Below are 18,557 nucleotides of genomic sequence, written 5' to 3' on the forward strand. Positions count from 1 at the left end.
GACAAGCAAATTCAGTGGAGGCCAGATTTGCATAATGACAATGGCAACAAAGACAATAAAATTGGACATGATTCACTTAACCATTTTGCTTAGTGATGGAAATTCTGATAACAATTGTGGTTGTAAATTGAGGACTACTGGTAATAATAAGACCTTATTAAGTTTCTTTTTCACGTAAATCTGTAGTACAGAAAGTCATTGGGAGCTTTTGAGTAAATTGCCATTAGAAGGTTAATAATAGGCTCTACCATCCTACCACCTTACAATCCAGCTCAGATGGATAATCAGATAAGATCTTAAAATATGGCCTAAATTTGATAATGTGTTGGAACAGTTTATGTCCAAATTATCTGGACATAACTGTGGATAAATAAACATTATTGGGGGTGGAAGTTCTCCTTTTGAACAAATGGATGTGATTTTCAACTGTCATAAGGAGCAACTATAATAGGCAGCTCTTTCACACAGGTAAGGTTTGGGCCCTAGCAAATTTGATGACTATTATCTGTGTTTTAGATGTACCCATCTTTTACTACTGTCATGATTTTTCTGTGGAACTAACCATGAAAAATATCTAATAATTGTTGGTGGTGTAAAATGGAATGCTGCTAAACATTGCAAGATACAGGTACCATATGATATCCTGAAATGTTGTTTGCTCATTTCAGCTGTTAAATGTGAAATCCCCATGGGATTAAGATAACGTTTCTACCATTAAGAACTAATGTTAAAATGTGCCTCTTTAAAGGACACCCAGACATAACCACACACCCATAGTCAGCTTCTTAACTCCCTGGAAATTTGACCCATTTCTCTCAGCATTTAAAAAAATTGTAAGGACCCATCTTTTTTAATCAAGCTTTTGGTTGTTAATTGTTTTAGTATTGGAAACATTTAGTTGTAATCTTTACACTGTGCCTGCATGTGTTTTAATTATACTAGCTGCCTTAAGTGCTCATCTGAGCAGAAAGACAAGATATAAATTGAATACACAAGTATTATCCTATATTTATTACCATGGAAAAAGCTAAAAGCCAAAACCTCTTCTATTCTTTTAATGATAAAGCAACCTGAAAGTTAATTTTATTGGATTATTTCTTTCCTACAAGAAATAACGCCTTTAAAATACACACACACACACACACACACACACACACACACACACACACACACACAAAACAATCTTCGGTAACATTTTGAATGTCAGTTGGTAATCCTGAAAATAATTTCATAAGTATTTCTATTTTTATGGTTCATGTGTTTAAGGTTGTTGCATAGGGTTGGATTTTTTTATACATACACTGCATTTTTTCCCAAAGAATACAAAGTTAAGGCTTCATCTTAAAATCATTTGGGAATAAACATCTCTTTTAGAAATATTATATTTTACTGTTTTTGCTTCCCCTTAAATAAATCTATCTAACTGGAAAAACAGGAAACGAGCAGAATTTGTATTATCTTGAAACTGTCATCTTTTCTATTAATGCACCGGGTTATTGTTGTTTTCTTTTACTTCTTCATTTGTTCCATCTTGGTCAGATCCTTTATAAACCAAATGCTAACTAAAGCACACTTCAAGGCCTTTTAATAGAACTCTATGTCTTATGTTTATATGTGGTAGTGCAGGTTTTTTTTTAAAAAATCTTAGAGTGCACAGAAAGTCTTATCTGTCAAATTTCCTTATGACTAACCCTTAAGAATAATTGTGATCCATTTATTTTTTTTAGAGGAAAGTTGCCATTCAGAGAGGATGGAGGTTCAAACATTTTAATGTTTTTAACACAAGGAAACCAAAGCCTCTTGCATTACAGTTGGACCTCAAGGGTCAAGTGGGTCTGCTGCTAACGTACCTGCCTCCCAACAGCGTTGCAGCAGCCCTCCCCTCGCTCCTCGAGTCGGTAGCCGAGCTGGCAATTGAGTTCCCTAGGTTGATGGTCCTGGGGGACTTCAATTTGCCGTCGCTCGGTGAAAACTCTGAGGGGGCGCAGGAGTTCATGGCCTCCATGACAGCCATGGGCTTGACCCAAGTAATTAGAGGCCCAACCCATTCAGCGGGACACATGCTTGACCTTGTATTTCTCTCGGAGCAGTGGATTTGTGATCTTGGTCTGAGGGGGAGCGACATCATACCCCTGTCGTGGTCAGACCACTGCCTACTGAGGCTCGACTTCCGGAGGCCAAACCCCCACTGTAGGGAGGAGGAACCGACCAGGTGGTTCCGCCCCGGGCGCCTTATGGAGCCGTTAAGGTTCCAGACGGAGCTTGGGGTTATTCCTGACACTCTCGCCCACAGTCCGGTGGAGACTCTGGCTGCTGCGTGGCACTCGGCAGCGTCGGAGGCCCTCGACCGGATTGCGCCACTGCGGCTCCTCCGAGGCAGCGGATCCCGGAGACCCCCTTGGTTCACCGAGGAACTCCGGGAGATGAAGCGCCGGAGGAGATGCCTAGAGCACCGTTGGAGGTCCGATAAGTCCAAATCGAACCGAGCAATGGTAACCACCTGCACCAGGGAATACACCAGGGCACTTAGGGCAGCAAAAAGATCTCACATAGCCACCCTGGTTGCATCCGCTGAGTCCCGTCCAGCCGCCCTGTTTAGGATAACCCGCTCCCTATTGAACAAAAGGGAGACGGGGGAACCCTTGCAGGGCAGAGCTGAAGAGTATGCCCAATTCTTAGCGGACAAAATTGCTCGGTTTCGGTCGGACTTGGACTCCACCCCCGCAGTTCCAGCCGAGACACAGGGAGACCAAGTAGAACAGCTCTGGGTTGAGTTTCAGGACGTTACCCCCGGGGATGTGGACAAGGCCATGAGAGCTGTAAGTACCTCCACCTGTGTTCTGGATCCGTGTCCCTCATGGCTGGTCACGAACTGCAGTGAGGTGACACGAGGCTGGATCCAGGCGGTCGTGACCGCCTCCCTTCAGGAGGGGAACTTCCCCGCCGCACTGAAAGCGGCGGTGGTGAGACCCCTCCTGAAGAAACCATCCTTGGATCCAGCTGTCCTTAATAGCTATCGCCCTGTCTCCAACCTTCCCTTCTTGGGGAAGGTTGTTGAGAAGGTGGTGGCCTTCCAGCTCCAACGGTCCTTGGAGGAAGCAAACTACCTAGACCCCTTCCAGTCAGGCTTCAGACCCGGTTACAGCACAGAAACCGCTTTGGTCGCATTGATTGATGATCTTTGGAGAGCCAGAGATGAGGGACATCCCTCCATCCTGGTCCTCCTCGACCTCTCAGCGGCTTTCGATACCATCGACCATGGTATCCTTCTGCGACGACTGCGGGAGGTGGGAGTGGGAGGCACCGTGCTACGGTGGTTCTCCTCCTACCTCTCGGACAGGTCGCAGTCGGTGTTAGTGGGGGGGCAGAGATCGTCCCCTAGGCCCCTAAATTATGGGGTGCCTCAGGGCTCGGTCTTATCCCCCCTACTATTCAACATCTACATGAAACCGCTGGGGGAGATCATCCGCAGGCACGGGATTAGATACCATCAATATGCGGACGATACTCAATTGTATCTGTCCGCCCCGTGCCAACTCAATGAAGCGGTAGATGTGATGAGCCGGAGTCTTGAGGCCGTTATGGACTGGATGAGGGTTAACAAGCTTGTGCTCAACCCAGAAAAGACCGAGTGGCTGTTGTGTTTTCCTCCCAAAGATCTGACTAATATTCCATCACTCAGGCTGGGGGGTCAAATTTTACACCCCTCAGAGAGGGTTCGCAACTTGGGAGTCCTCCTGGATCCGCAGCTGTCATTTGACCACCACCTAACGGCTGTGACCAGGGGGGCATTCGCCCAGGTTCGCCTGGTGCGCCAGTTGCGACCCTACCTGAATCGGGAGACTCTCACAACAGTCACTCGGGCCCTTGTGATCTCCAGGCTGGAATACTGCAATGTGCTCTACATGGGGCTGCCCTTGAAGAGCATCCGGCGACTTCAGCTAGTGCAGAACGCAGCCGCGCGAGTGATTGCGGGTGCACCTCGATTCACCCGCATAACACCTATCCTCCGCGAGCTGCGCTGGCTGCCTGTCGATCTCCGGATGCGCTTCAAGGTGCTATTAATCACCCATAAAGCCCTACATGGCAGTGGATCTGGATATTTGAGAGACCGCCTTCTGCCAATTACATCCCTGCGACCAATACGATCCCATAGACTAGGCCTCCTCCGTATCCCATCGGCCAGCCAGTGTCGGCTGGCAACCACAAGGAGGAGGGCCTTCTCAGCAGTAGCCCCGGCCCTTTGGAACGAGCTCCCTGTGGAGATTCGTACCCTCTCCACCGTCCAAGCCTTCCGCATAGCCCTGAAGAACTGGCTCGCCCGTCAGGCCTGGGGATAAGGATAGTTACCCCTCCCGAATGATGAATGTATGTTGCCTACCATTTTATGATATGTCTCTATCTTGATGTTTGTATTCCCCCCCTTCCCAGTTTTATGTGAGCCGCCCTGAGTCCCCTCAGGGAAAAGGGCGGCCTACAAATACTAATAAAACTACAAACTACAAACTACAGGAGATTTAGATCTCCATGTCTTTCTGTAGTTTCTAATGAATACTCCCCATTCCTGCTAGTGGGATTTTTTTTTAATTTTAAAAAAGTTTTATACAGGAATAATAATGATTTCCATAAAAACTTCTGCCATTAAATAGCCTTTGCCCAACGTTTGATAGTAAGATATGATGCTACAGTCAGTTCTTTCCATTACCTACTACATAGATTAGAAGACTGACCATTGAATTGACTTTATTAGAATTAATTAGAAAAAACCAACAAATCTTGCTTCAGTAGATGCTACCTCAGTGGACCACCTCCCCCATTATATCAAAGTGGAATTTTATAGATTGTTAATTATCCACATATTGAACGGTACTCTGTCGGAGATCCATTATTTGAATGCTATGTGGAAATTTTGTTCACCAGTGATGTCATTTTTCCTCTATATTTTTTCATTTTTCTTTTCAGATCTGAAGCCTTGGGTTTCAAATTTCACATACTCTGGTGTACGGGACTTCTCTCAGCTTGCTCTAGATGCCAATAGGAATCAACTCATTGTTGGAGCCAGGTAAATTAGAACCTTTTAATTGGAGCAAGATTGCTTCTCTAGTTCATTGCCTGAATGTTACTGTTTGCAAAAAAGAGATTGCTTTTTCAGCCTGCAAGCACACTCCATGTTGCTTTAAAAGCAAAGCCTTAATTTATGTAGAAAGGTTTTAGAAATGCAGTAATGATGTTGAAGAGGAGAAAATTGCCAGTCATTCTTGTGGGGAAAAATGTAAGTAAAATGAGGAATTAATGAAGCAAAAAGCTGTCATTTCCCATGGATCACAAAGGCTATAAAATCTTTTCTCTGTGAGGTAGTGTCCACATGTATGGAAACAGAACTAGATGAAAGAAAGAATTCAGCGCTTTAATGGAGAATATGTTCACATTGTTACGTAGCATATCCCTAGTATGTCAGGCAATTTTTCTTGGAGAAGTTTTAGTTTGAATGAACTAAAATGATCATCTATGCTATTGCTAGAACACTTTGCAGAAAAGGATTATGCCCCCCCCATAACTTTTGCATAATCTAAGATTACTAATAATGCCACCATAAAATTAGCAGTCCCTAGTTTATTCCTAAGTAGCATTTATATCCTGACAGCATTTAACAACTGAAATTACACCTTCCTAAATTCTTAGTATTTCTATAACTCAAAGTGCCTGAGATATTATCATGGTAGCATTTAAAGCAGCTCTCTGAAATAGCCCAATCTTCAAGTGAGATTACAGGTGAGATTATCCAAGGATACACGAGAGTTTTTTAAGATATGAACAGGTTCCTTCTTGGCTTTTCAATGCCTATTGCATTACACAGTCTTCCTCTTGCAAAAATGTTGCTCCGCAGAAAATAAAAAAGTTGAATAGCCATTTGTCATATCCTGGTTTATTGCTGGCTTTTGGGGGCTTGTCAAAATCTACTGTAATTGGGAATTCAGATAACTCTAGAATGCCACAGTACCACTCAAGAAGTTCAATCTCTACCGTATGGAGTGCTCCATCCCTGATTTTAGACTCTTGCCTTTTGGATCTGGCTTCATCATTCAGATTCCCTTGAGGCTATTTGCCACTATTTGTTAAAAGTGGCCTGATAGACCTTTTAAATCTACTTTGAGAGTTTAAAAACAGCATTTAATTCTTTGTTTGTCTGAAAGGACAGCATTTCCAAAGAGCAAGGAAATGGATGAGGGATGAGATAGAGCTAATGCTGTGCAGTATGGGCCTAGTGGAGAGGTAAACATAAATCACAGAGATGCCTTTTGATAAAGAACATATGAGAAAGATTACACATACTGTGCTGTTTTTTCTTTATTTCTGATGTTTATGAATTGTGCCGAATGTGCTAGATCTTGTCGAGACAAGAATATCTCCAGATTGGATGCTTAGAAACAAAATGCTTAAGGATGTTTGCATTAAATTGTGTGCATGTACTGGCTCACATGGACTCACTGGAGAAGAGCCTAACACTGGGAATGATTGAGGGCAAAAGAAGAAGGGGCTGGCAGAGAATGAGGTGGCTGGATAGAGTCACCGAAGCAATAGGTGTGAGCTTAAATGGACTCCAGGGGATGGTAGAGGACAGGAAGGCCTGGAGGAACATTGTCCATGTGGTTGTGATGGATCGGACACGACTTCGCAACCAACAACAACAACAGGCTTAGACCACTGGATGAAACATTGTACTAATTTGTGACTGAAACAAAAATTGTAGGAAAAACTAAATCTAAGAAAAAAAGATTTATTTCTTTGGAAAGAGCAGCAGAAGATGTCATTTGGAATGTTAGATAGTTCAAGAACAGTGGGTAAGAGGACAGCCAGAAGAAATGCAAAGGAAAAATTCTGCAAAATCACTGCTAACTTAGAAGGTTTTGTAAAATATTTCTTTTATATAATTATGATGTATTTTTGGATGAATTATTTATTAAATGTATATGCTGCCCATCTCGCAGTTCAAAGTGACTCTAAGAGGCTTACAATGCAATAAAACAAACAAATACCAAAACAATTAACAGATAGTCCTCGACTTCCAACTATTCATTTAGTGACCATTCGAAGTTAGAACAACTCTGGAAAAAAGTGATTTATGACTAGTTCTTGACACTTATGATCACTGCAGCATTCCTTGTGGTCACATGTTCAAAATTCAGGAACTTGGCAACTGGCATGTATTTATGACAGCTGTATTGACCCAATTCATGTGACCACCATTTGTAATCTTCCCAGTCAGCTTCCAGCAAGCAAAGTCAATGAGGAAAACCAGATTTGCTTAACAAAGGTACAATTCAGGGGTGGGTTCCTGCCAGTTATAACATCTTCTATAGAAGAGGTTCCACAAATCTACCGTGCCGTTTAGAACCGGTTCCAGCTCCCTCCCCCTACCCATCTGTGCCATGCTTGCCCTGCCCGCCGCTCACTGATTGGTTGGCTCACCAATCGCCCTGGCCGCCTCTAAGAGTCCTATCTAAACCTTAAAGTCTTAAAGATGTCAAATTTGAACATCCCTGGGTTTTTTTTCTAAAGGGTTAGGGGTGCAAGAGTCTTGTAACTTGACAGCTTTAAGACTTGCGTGCTTCAAATGCCAGAGTTTCTGAGCCAACATTTTGGTTGCTAAGCAAGAGCGTTGTTAAGTGAGTTTCACCACATTTTACAAGTTGGCCATGCCCACCCAGTCACATGACTTCCAAGCCACTCCCACCCGGTCCCATGGCTGGCAAGCCACTCTCACAAAGCAGGCCACACCTACAGAAGAGGTTCTAAAAAATTTGAAACCCACCACTGGTACAATTCATTTAACAACTGCAGTGATTCGCTTAACAACTGTGGTGAAACGGTTGTAAAATGAGGCACAATTCATTTAACAACTGTCTTGCTTAGAAACAGAAATTTTGGGTTCAGTGGTAATCATAAGTTGAGGACTACTAATATGACAATAAAAAAAATTACAAAAAAATTAAAATAAGCTAAAAACAACAAGGGTTTTGAGTGGAAAGATGGGGTGCCTTTTCAATTAATGTACCTCCAGCTAGCAGTTTCTTCAGGACTCCATGCCAGTCGGCATAGACAAATTTTAAGGCTTTTTCTGAAGACTAAAGGGGGGTGGGGTCTCAACTCTTGCGGCAAGATGTTCCAAAGTGCAGGGACTATGGAAGAAAAGATTCTTGTTCTGGATCCCACTAACCAAAATACCTTGCCTGATGTGGTCTGCAGTAGGTCTCTTCTGCAAGCATGAGCAGGACGGGACAATTTATAATATATGAAATATGTTTTTGAGGAATTTTGATGGCCAAAAGAATAGACGCAACTCTTATTATGACTTTTGAAAGGTGGTTCCAGGAATTAAATGTCTGCATCTGCTTCGTGTCTCTAGATTGTCAACAAAAGCAAACTGGATCAAGGGAATAATTTCAAATTTTTATCTCTTTTCTTCTAGAAAGTCAAATATATAGTATTCTTAGTATAATTTTTCAATTTCCTGTGGGCTTTTTGACCAGTAAGATCCTGATGAAAAGAAATTAGACATTTCTGTTGTGCTAGGCGGTCTTGGCTGAGAGTTCTAGTCCTTAAGAACTAGATTTTTTTTCTTGTTTGATTGGACCTTGAATTCAGGTTTTCCCTCCCAAAGCCTTGGAATAACTGCAATTAATAAGGTAAAGTTATCAGGGAATGTAAAGACAGATAGGCAAACTACTTTTAAATTTTCATTTCAGTGCTGTTAAAAGAGTTTAGCAATATAACCTTAATTTGTATTACCCTTCCTTGTCCCTCCACTTGCTCCAGGTCATTAAAAATTGCTAGCTTTGATATACAAATCTCAACTTCAGATACCCATTTCTGAAGCTTTTTCTGAGTTGTCATTCTTAAAATAAAAATCTTTATTCTTCGTTTCTGTCCTAATATCATTCAGTCCAAAACTACATTTGGTCTGATAATCATGTTAAAAAGGGTAACACTCATTTGCTTAAAAGATTGTTCTTGGCATAAAGGGATGTTCTTCTTCTAACCCATAAAGATTCCAGGTGAAATGCTGTACCACCCCATCATAGAATAGGAATTGTTGCATAACTGGAGTTAGAGGAAGTGAGAGTGGCAATTAGCTACTGTTGTTGTATCTGAAGTCTGGTAGATAGTGGTAGGTGATATTTATCTCCTCTTAGACCTACAGTAGAACACAAACAGGTCATCTGCCAGTTGACAATATTCTTCAGTAAGGGGGAGGAAGTCTGTTGTAACCATTGATATTCCAGGCTTTTCCACACAATTGCAGGTTCATTAACTGCGAACTGATTTCTCATTTTTTTTTGGAGTAGCTTCTGTTTACTACTACTCGTTAATATATTCCTGGCATGATTATGCAAGATCCTATCTCCTTTCCCGTAGCTCTCCTCTTTGGTGTAACAGAGCTGCTTAAGCTTTGCTGTAAACCAAGGCTTATTGTTGTTATGTGTACCCTAGCTCTTGGTAGGCATACACATGCCCTCACAAAAGTTAATATATGATCTCACAATATCAGCAAATTCATCCAAGTCTGCTGAAGCAGCTTCAAAAACACTCAGGTCTATGCAATCAAAGCAAGTCTGTAGCTCTAACTTTGCCTCCTCAGTCTGTTCCACAGCTCCAGTCACCAGAAGGTAAAAAATCTACATTGTTAAAGAACTTAAATTACTATATTTATAGAATACTATCCAATTTTACAAAATTCATGCCTTACACATGAAAGCTAATGGGTGATTTCTGGGACAGACAAACACTCTTTCAGCCCAACCCATTTCACAAGGTGGTTGTTGAGGAAGGAGTATTAGGTATGTTTGCCATCTTGAGTTATTTATAAAAATAATACAGATAAAAAATTTAAAAACCTGTTTACAATTCAGAGAAGTAAAGAATTATTAATTATTAACAAAAATATTAAAAAGTCAGTGCTTGGCTATAGATGTCCCCAAATAGAATAATCTCAATTTAAATTCAAAGCAAGTCAACCTATTCTCCAAATACAGATGCAGAGGAAGCAGAAATTGGGCAGTTCTGTGGTAATTAGCAGTACCTTGACAGAACATCACAAAAGGGTTCATAATATTGTGTTTCCCTGAAAATAAGACAGGGTCTTATTTTCTTTTGCCCCCCCCCCCCCGAAATAAGCACTTGGCCTTATTTTCAGGAGGTCTTATTTTTGAGTTGGAGGTGGCGAGAATGGTCACCTCATGGTTGCTACTGTGTTGCAATATTTTCAGGGAGGGCTTATTTTCAGGGGAGGGCATATTTTAGCATATGCACTCAAAAGCCCCATTGGGCTTATTATCAGGGGAGGTCTTATTTTTGGGAAAACAGGGTAATGACAGGAGAGTGGAATAGCTCCATTCTATAAAAACTGAAATAAAATTTGGAAAAAGCCAAAAAATGTGACATTGGCAGAAACAAAGGAGGAGACACAAAGAAAGACAAATAGATTAATATTTAGAACAAATACCTTTCAAAACATTATATGAAGAAATTCTGTTCAATCAGCAAAAACAAGGTCTGATACTTTAGTGTATTTTAGATCATGATCTCTTGCTCACAAAAATGCAATGTAAACCAAAGAAAACAAAATTATCAGATGAACAAGATATGACCTCTGCATTATTCTTTATTATATGGTAAAGGTCAGTAATAGATTTGATGGGTTATATTTGATAAATAGAATGTTTAAAGAATTCAGTATTGAATTTCATGGCCTCATTAAAGATGAAACAAATAAAAATACCCTGAAATGCAAAAACCAAAAGAAAGTGAGATACCTTTCTCTTGACACAGTGAAAGTAGCTGAGGAAAAGTGGGAGCCAAAATTGTTACAGATTTTATTTAATTATTTAATTAATCACATTTATAGAGGATTGTAGATAGAGGAAATTTGCTAAGGTGAATTTGCTAAGAGTTCCCCTTAAGAGCAAAAAGTGACAAGAAATTGTATCTAAAAAGCAATGCAGAGGCAGAAAGACAGAAAGCGAAAGCGACAGAATACAGTACACCAATAGCATATTTAGGGCAGAAGTCCTTATTTTGACCCTTGCTTAATTCTGTACACTATGATCATTTTTCCATTTTCCTGCTTGCTTCCAGCTTCAGTATTCCAGGTTTTTTTATAATTATTATGCTCTCTTGTTCATGTTGTGGCAGGGTGTTAACAAATAATCATAGATCTGTTCCTCTTTCTGCTTCCCTTGCCTCTGGTTAGAGCATCAACTTGAATCACCCTAATATTGATTGGCTTGCCTTAGTCTTGAATTGAGATTCACTGAGTTCTTAGATTGCATTCAACATTGACTTTTGACAACCTTTCTCTAATAATGTTGCCCATTACATTTCTTCTGTGATTTTATTGCCTGCAGTAGATCTGATGATCCTCTGATGTGAAAAGTGACTTATTATAGTCCATTACAGTTTGCTGATTCTAAGAAAGGCTGTGGTTTGCCATTTTTGTCCCCGCCATATGAAATTTCATTCTTTTGAAATGTCATGTAACAATGCTATGGATATCTATGCTGAATTTTCTTTTAGTCTCTGGGCATGTCAGCATCAGGATATCCTTTCAGCTCTAATACATGTAGATCATAAAACCCTTATTTCCCAGCAGCTCTCTGGATGTTTTCCAAGCTGGTTGGTGGTGGGGGCTCACCTTTTTGTATTATGTTGATGATAATTTAACTGAGATTTGAATCAGGATCTACTGATAATCAAAATTAAATTCTGGAGCAACTAATTGATCCAACTTCCCCTTGCAGCCATATGTAACTTTTACTGGAAAAAAAAGTCATAGCTTATTATCTTCCCTATTGTCATCTCAATACTTATAGCAGGCCCATTTAACCTGTCTCTGAGATAAACAACACAGTCTTGATTGTAATTTATTCACCAACTGACAAAAGCTTTACACTTTTCCTTTGGGAACATTTATATATTATCATCCTTATTTTTTTTTTTTAAAGTTATATTCCCCATCGAACCAAAGTCTACCTTGGTTCTGAATGTCCATTTGGCTGTCTTTATTTATTTATTGAATTTATTTAATAATCTATTATATGTAGCAGGCCATCTTACAAAAATGTACTCCTGAGGAGGTGGGGCTGACGTCGCTACAACACAACATGCAATTTTGGGGCTCCAGGATTGCTGTCGATATCTCTGCTGCTGGACGGTCCTTTTTGGACCTAACCCGTCCCACAGAGACAGTGATAGAGAAGGGCATGTGCTGTTGATCTCAGGGGCATTGCAAAGCCCCTGATTGATCCAGGAGAAGCTCTTTTTTCCAGCTACAAGAGAAGCAGCCATTGAAGCTGCACAACATTGGACAGTCCCCTGCAATGGAAGCAGAGCAGGAGAGAGAGTGTGTTGAAACTGGTGAGAAAAATTTTACTATTGGAAAAGAGAATACCCAAAAAGACTTAGAGCAAAATTAAAATTGAAGACAGAAGAGAGTAAGCAGCGGATTAAATCTGTATTAAAATTAGAGTGTTATCTTTTTTTCTTAACTTCATTTTCTTTTTCTGGATGGAATTCTTACAAATGCCTCTTACTATTTAAATTGGACTGGTCTCTTTTTTCTTTCTTATTCTAATTTTCCTCACTTTTTGTATCTGTGGAGCAAGAATTTTTCTTTTTGCAACGTTTGGTTGGATTTTACCTTTTAAACGTTTTTTTCTCTCAAGTTCGGAACAAAAAAAAGGGTAAAAGTAGAAGAAAAAGAAGTAACACTGCCACTTAGAGGCTGGAGGCTTGGAAACACTAATTTCTATGAACATTTGACTTATATTTTATATCTCAAAGTCCTTGATTTTGTTTATTGAAAGGAACAGTGAGAAGAGCACAATTTGTTTATACAGGTGCTCTTTTGGAGTATTATCAGTAGCTGGACTGGAGTAAAGAGAAAGCCTGGACGTGAAAGATTATAGTGAATTTGAACACCTTGGATGGTTCAGTGCTTACAACCTGGAAAAATGGCGCAACATTTTGCAACATTTTGAAGAAGAAAAGGAATTAACATTGTAAAATATTATGCTAGAAATTCAAAAAATACTAATAAGTACAGAGAACATTGAAAAGAGTCTTGAGATTATAGAACAAAGAATGGAAAGAATGGAGGGAAGAGCTGAGAATATTTACAAAACCATGGTGAAAATTGAAGATAGAGTTTAAAAAATTTCCAGAAAAATATGAACAAAGTGATAAGAAAATTGTTGACATTGACAGCAAACTTAGAATGCAGGGAGATGATATGTGTGGAATATTGAAAGGAGAGGTTGATGAACTGGATATCTATCTCAGACCTCAAAACATGGAAGAAGAAAAGGGAGAAAATCTGGCAGAAACAATGAGAGTAATTTTGGCAGAAGAACCAGTGATAACCAAAGGCAAGCTGATGGAAGAAACAGATGGAGGGTTTCGAGATCTTAAAAGATATGCAACGAACAACAAGTTGCCAAGAGAAGTCCACATGAGATTTATCAAGAAAATAAATAAAATACAGATTTTACAAATGGCAAGAGGTATTGGACGGCACTACTACTGGAAGGATTCAGATGATGAAATGAAATGTTACAATAAAAATTAAGTTAAATTTAGTTAAATTTTATGTATGACAAAGTAATCATATTATTGTCATATTATGTATGACAAAGTAATAATAGTTATAGTACAATAAATGATTAGCAATGATAATAATGTACTTATATACACTAGATTGATAATATGAAATTTTATATAAACTGTAAGTGAGAATATAAAGATGTAATACCATTGGATGATTTAAGGGTGATGTAATGAAATGCCATAATATAAATCTATTCTAAATTTAGCATGCTTCATATAAAAAGGATGTAATAATAGTTATATTCAATGAATGTTTAATAATCATAATAATTGTATACATATATATTAGATTGATGATATAAATAAAGGAATGTGCTGAAATGAGTAAGTTGACATATGAAATTAGAGTACAAGAAGATAAACAATTTTATAGAATATGGGATTTATTTTATCAGTGGTTAATTTAAAAAACAAACAAACATGGAATTGGAAAATTATTAGAGAATGTTACCAATACCAAAATAATAGAATGATTCAGAATAGGATACAAAAATACTTTATTATTGGATATATTGAAGATGATGTAATGAATTATGAATAACATAAATAACATAAATGAACCCATATTTAGAATACCTCATTTAAAATGAAGAAATATTAGTGAAAGTCAAATAAATGAACCCCAATAATAATAATGCATTCAAATATAGCCGATTGATAATATGTGACTTTATATAAAGTTTAAGTGAAGATTATGGAAGGATGCACAAAAATCTTGTAACCAATCAACACACTGTACGTAATGGAATATGTTTTTATGTTATATGTCTTGTCTGTCTATGTTTATATATATATATATATATATATATATATATATATATATATATATATATATATATATATATATATATATATATATATATATATATATATATATATATATATATATATATATATATATATATATATATATATATATGTTATATTTATGCTGATAAATAAATAAAGGGAGACTAGTATAGATCTATTTCAAGCTATTTAGCTCTCATCAGCTAGCCATACCCTATGTTGGGAATCGAACCTGTGCTCTATTGCCTCTCAGGCAGATGTGTTAACCATTGAGCTACAAGGCTCGACTCCTTATCAGCCAGCCAGGGTGAGAGGTATATATATAAAGTCACAACCCCTGGTATGCCCAAATATGGGAGGAAGGTCACACTTCCACTCTCTGTCTTCGGCTCGTCACAAGAGACCATCCAGACAGAAACCCAATATTTTTTACTGTTGCCTTTTTTTGTTACATTTGTTATATTTATGCTGATAAATAAATAAAGGGAGACTAGTATAGATCTATTTCAAGCTATTTAGCTCTCATCAGCTAGCCATACCCTTATAGCCCAGGTTCAAATCCCAGTAAGGGTATGGCTAGCTGATGATAGCTAAATAGCTTGAAATAGATCTATACTAGTCTCCCTTTATTTATTTATCAGCACAAATAAAAAAACATACACACACACACACACACACACACACACACACACACACACACACACACATATATATATATATATATATATATATATATATATATATATATATATATATATATATATATATATGTAGGTCTTTGGTTATTCGGGTTTTCTCCCGCATAAAATTGGAGGTGTCTTGGCGACGTTTCGACGAAGTCTCATTCGTCATCTTCAGGCTTTGTGCTTCCAGGAGCAATGACGAATGAGACTTTGTCGAAACGTCGCCAAGACACCTCCAATTTTATGCGGGAGAAAACCCGAATAACCAAAGACCTACATACTAACACCCGCGAAAACCTCAGAAAACAAATTTATATATATATATATATATATATATATATATATATATATATATATATATATATATATATATATGTGTGTGTGTGTGTGTGTGTGTGTGTGTGTGTGTATGTATATATATATATATATATATATATATATATATATATATATATATATATATATATATATATATATATATATATATATATATATATATATATATATATATATATATATATATATATATATATATATATATATATATATATATATACTTAAAGTCACAACCCCTGGTATGCCCAAGTATGGGAGGAAGGTCACAGGAGTCGTTCTCTGTAGCTCAAATGGTTAACTCCCTGCCTGGGAGGCAATAGAGCACAGGTTCGATTCCCAAAAACTTGGGTATGGCTAGCTGATGAGAGCTAAATAGCTTGAAATAGATCTATACTAGTCTCCCTTTATTTATTTATCAGCATAAATATAACATATATATTTATATATGTTTATATATATATATATATATATATATATATATATATATATATATATATATATATATATATATATATATATATATATATATAAAGTCTGATAAGGAGTCGAGCTCTGTAGCTCAATGGTTAACACATCTGCCTAAGAGGCAATAGAGCACAGGTTCGATTCCCAGCATGGGTATGGCTAGCTGATGAGAGCTAAATAGCTTTAAATAGATCTATACTAGTCTCCCAGCATGGGTATGGCTAGCTGATGAGAGCTAAATAGCTTTAAATAGATCTATACTAGTCTCCCTTTATTTATTTATCAGCATAAATATAACATATATATATATATATATATATATATATATATATATATATATATATATATATATATATATATATATATATATATATATATATATATATATATATATATATATATATATATATATATATAGTAGTCAGCAGCAGCCTGAAGATGACGAATGTGACTTCGTCGAAACGTCGCCAAGACATCTCCAATTCTACGCGGGATACACACATACACACATACATATACATATACATACATATGCATATACATATACATATACATATACATATGCATATGCATATACATATACATATACATATACATATACATATACATATACATATGTTGATGTACAATAGTTAGTAAAAAAAAGAACACATGTATAAAAAGAGACATTTAAAGTGAAAAAATCAGCATTTAAAATGGAAAAAAATTAAAACTAAAAATATATACAAATCTCAAACACACACAGTGAGAGTGCAGTCATCTCAATAGTAAAGTCATCTAAATAAGTCTCCGGTCATGTCTGTCTACCACCCCCCAAATAAACCTGAGACCATAACCAGGTCTTGATGGATTTCTGGAACATCAAAAGTGAAGGCACTAACCTAAGTCCATAATGCCACGGTATTGAAGACTTACTACCTGGGACCTGCCAAATGTAGATCCCTGGCAGATTGTACCCACAACATGCCCTGTCTGCTGAATCTAAAAAGAGAACCAAAGACATCCAAACTGATATAATTTGAGAGAGGCAATCCCTCAGATCCCTTAGATGGTCTCATTACATTAAGGAGTTTTAAGTTTAAAATCAGCATCCTGAATTGGACCTGGCAACCCGCTTTTGATAGAATACTGTTATTTCTTTCTTTAATGTATTACCTTTCATCTAAATGTCAGATGGTGAGAGAACTCTCTGTGTTTGTTTGTTTATTTGATATAGTCTGTTTGTAATTTTTCCAATGTCTCTGCTCTGTACTCTTGTTATTTCCATACCACCAATATCCCAACCTAAAGATAAACAGCTAAACTGTCAATAGTCCCTGTAGCTAAAGAACTTTAGTGCCTGCTGTTTTCATTGAGTGTTTTCCTACAGAGGATGTTGAAGGATCACACCTTCCTATTTGTCAAAGTGCTAATATTTAAAACAGTAAAGAACATTCATTTCCTTATTCCATGTTGTATTATGCTACAGTAAGTTACAATAAGTAAACCTATACACTGTGAAGAATTTTTCCCTGTATGATATATTAAGAATAAATCTCCAATACTACTGAATATACCTGTTTTACATCTCTTGAAGATAGTGTCAGAAAGTTACTTTACTGTTATTTTCCATTTTAATATATATGATATATAGGTATATAAAAATCTTGAGTGCTTACTGGAGCAGATTATCAGTCAATCAAATAATTAATCATTAGTACAAAAAAAATATGTAAGGGTTTGAAAAAGAGTGTTAAAATGAATAAATCATACAATAGCTTAGTAGCAGCAGATAATTAAGAGACAGCCAAAACTCCCATGATGAAGAAGGAAAAATGCAAAAATCAGATGTTACTTTCTTTACTGAACACTGATATTCCACATAAGGCCTTTATCATTATATAATCTTTCTGACTTATTCCAAGGATATAACAAGGAGTCAAAATATCATCACCTTCTATTTGGAGCCTTTTCAATATTTCCCACCAGTTTGTCAATGTTTGAAATTACAACAATGATTATGTTAAGAAGAAAAAGTTAAAGTGGTTACACATTGCATGTTATTTATAATGTTACCAGAGGTGCCTATAACCTCTAATAATGAAATTTGTTGGATATGACATCATGACACAAACAGTATTGTACAGAGGTTTGTTTGAAAATTTTCAGAAAGTATTGTTTGATGCTGAATGCATGTATCATCAGTATTATGAGATTGGGTACAATGTTTATTTATTTGGAAATATCTAAACTACTTCAGAGGCAGTTTACAAAAAAAATAGAAATAAAGCAATTAAAAGCAATTATCCTATGCTTAAAACTTTGAATTGAACTATTTTGGAAGATCTTCTTAAAGTGTTAATTCTTGTATGTAAGGAGGTGAACCTTAAGCTGATGTTAACTAATTTCCATGAAGAAGCAATGCATTTCACATAGAACTAGCTTTTTATAGGTCTTTAAAACAATTTGATGGCTTTTGAAATAGTTTATGTAACTAAATAAATATGTCTCATTGTTCCACAGTATGTATTCCTAAATAGACTCAGCACCAAACAGCACATACCACCATACCAATTTGCTCTTCAGGCATGGCTTCCAGGTATAACCTTATAGATATTCCTGGAAGTGCGGTGTCAAATAGGT

General features: G+C 37.3%; 1 protein-coding gene across 7 annotated transcripts in view; it reads left to right on the top strand.

Annotated features, from left to right (window-relative positions):
• Positions 1 to 18,557, top strand: part of SEMA5B (semaphorin 5B) — a 596,333-nt gene that overhangs the window by 401,925 nt on the left and 175,851 nt on the right. For all 7 annotated transcript variants that reach the window (XM_087711803.1, XM_087711804.1, XM_087711802.1 and 4 more), the window contains one exon: positions 4,963 to 5,062. In XM_087711803.1, coding sequence (XP_087567929.1) covers positions 4,963 to 5,062 — 100 coding nt within the window. The remainder of the gene's footprint in view (positions 1 to 4,962; positions 5,063 to 18,557) is intronic.

The sequence above is a fragment of the Thamnophis sirtalis genome, unplaced genomic scaffold, assembly GCF_051295495.1.
Source record: "Thamnophis sirtalis isolate CommonGarterSnake01/CBP01778 unplaced genomic scaffold, rThaSir2_p1.2 scaffold_1, whole genome shotgun sequence".
Lineage (NCBI taxonomy): Eukaryota > Metazoa > Chordata > Lepidosauria > Squamata > Natricidae > Thamnophis > Thamnophis sirtalis.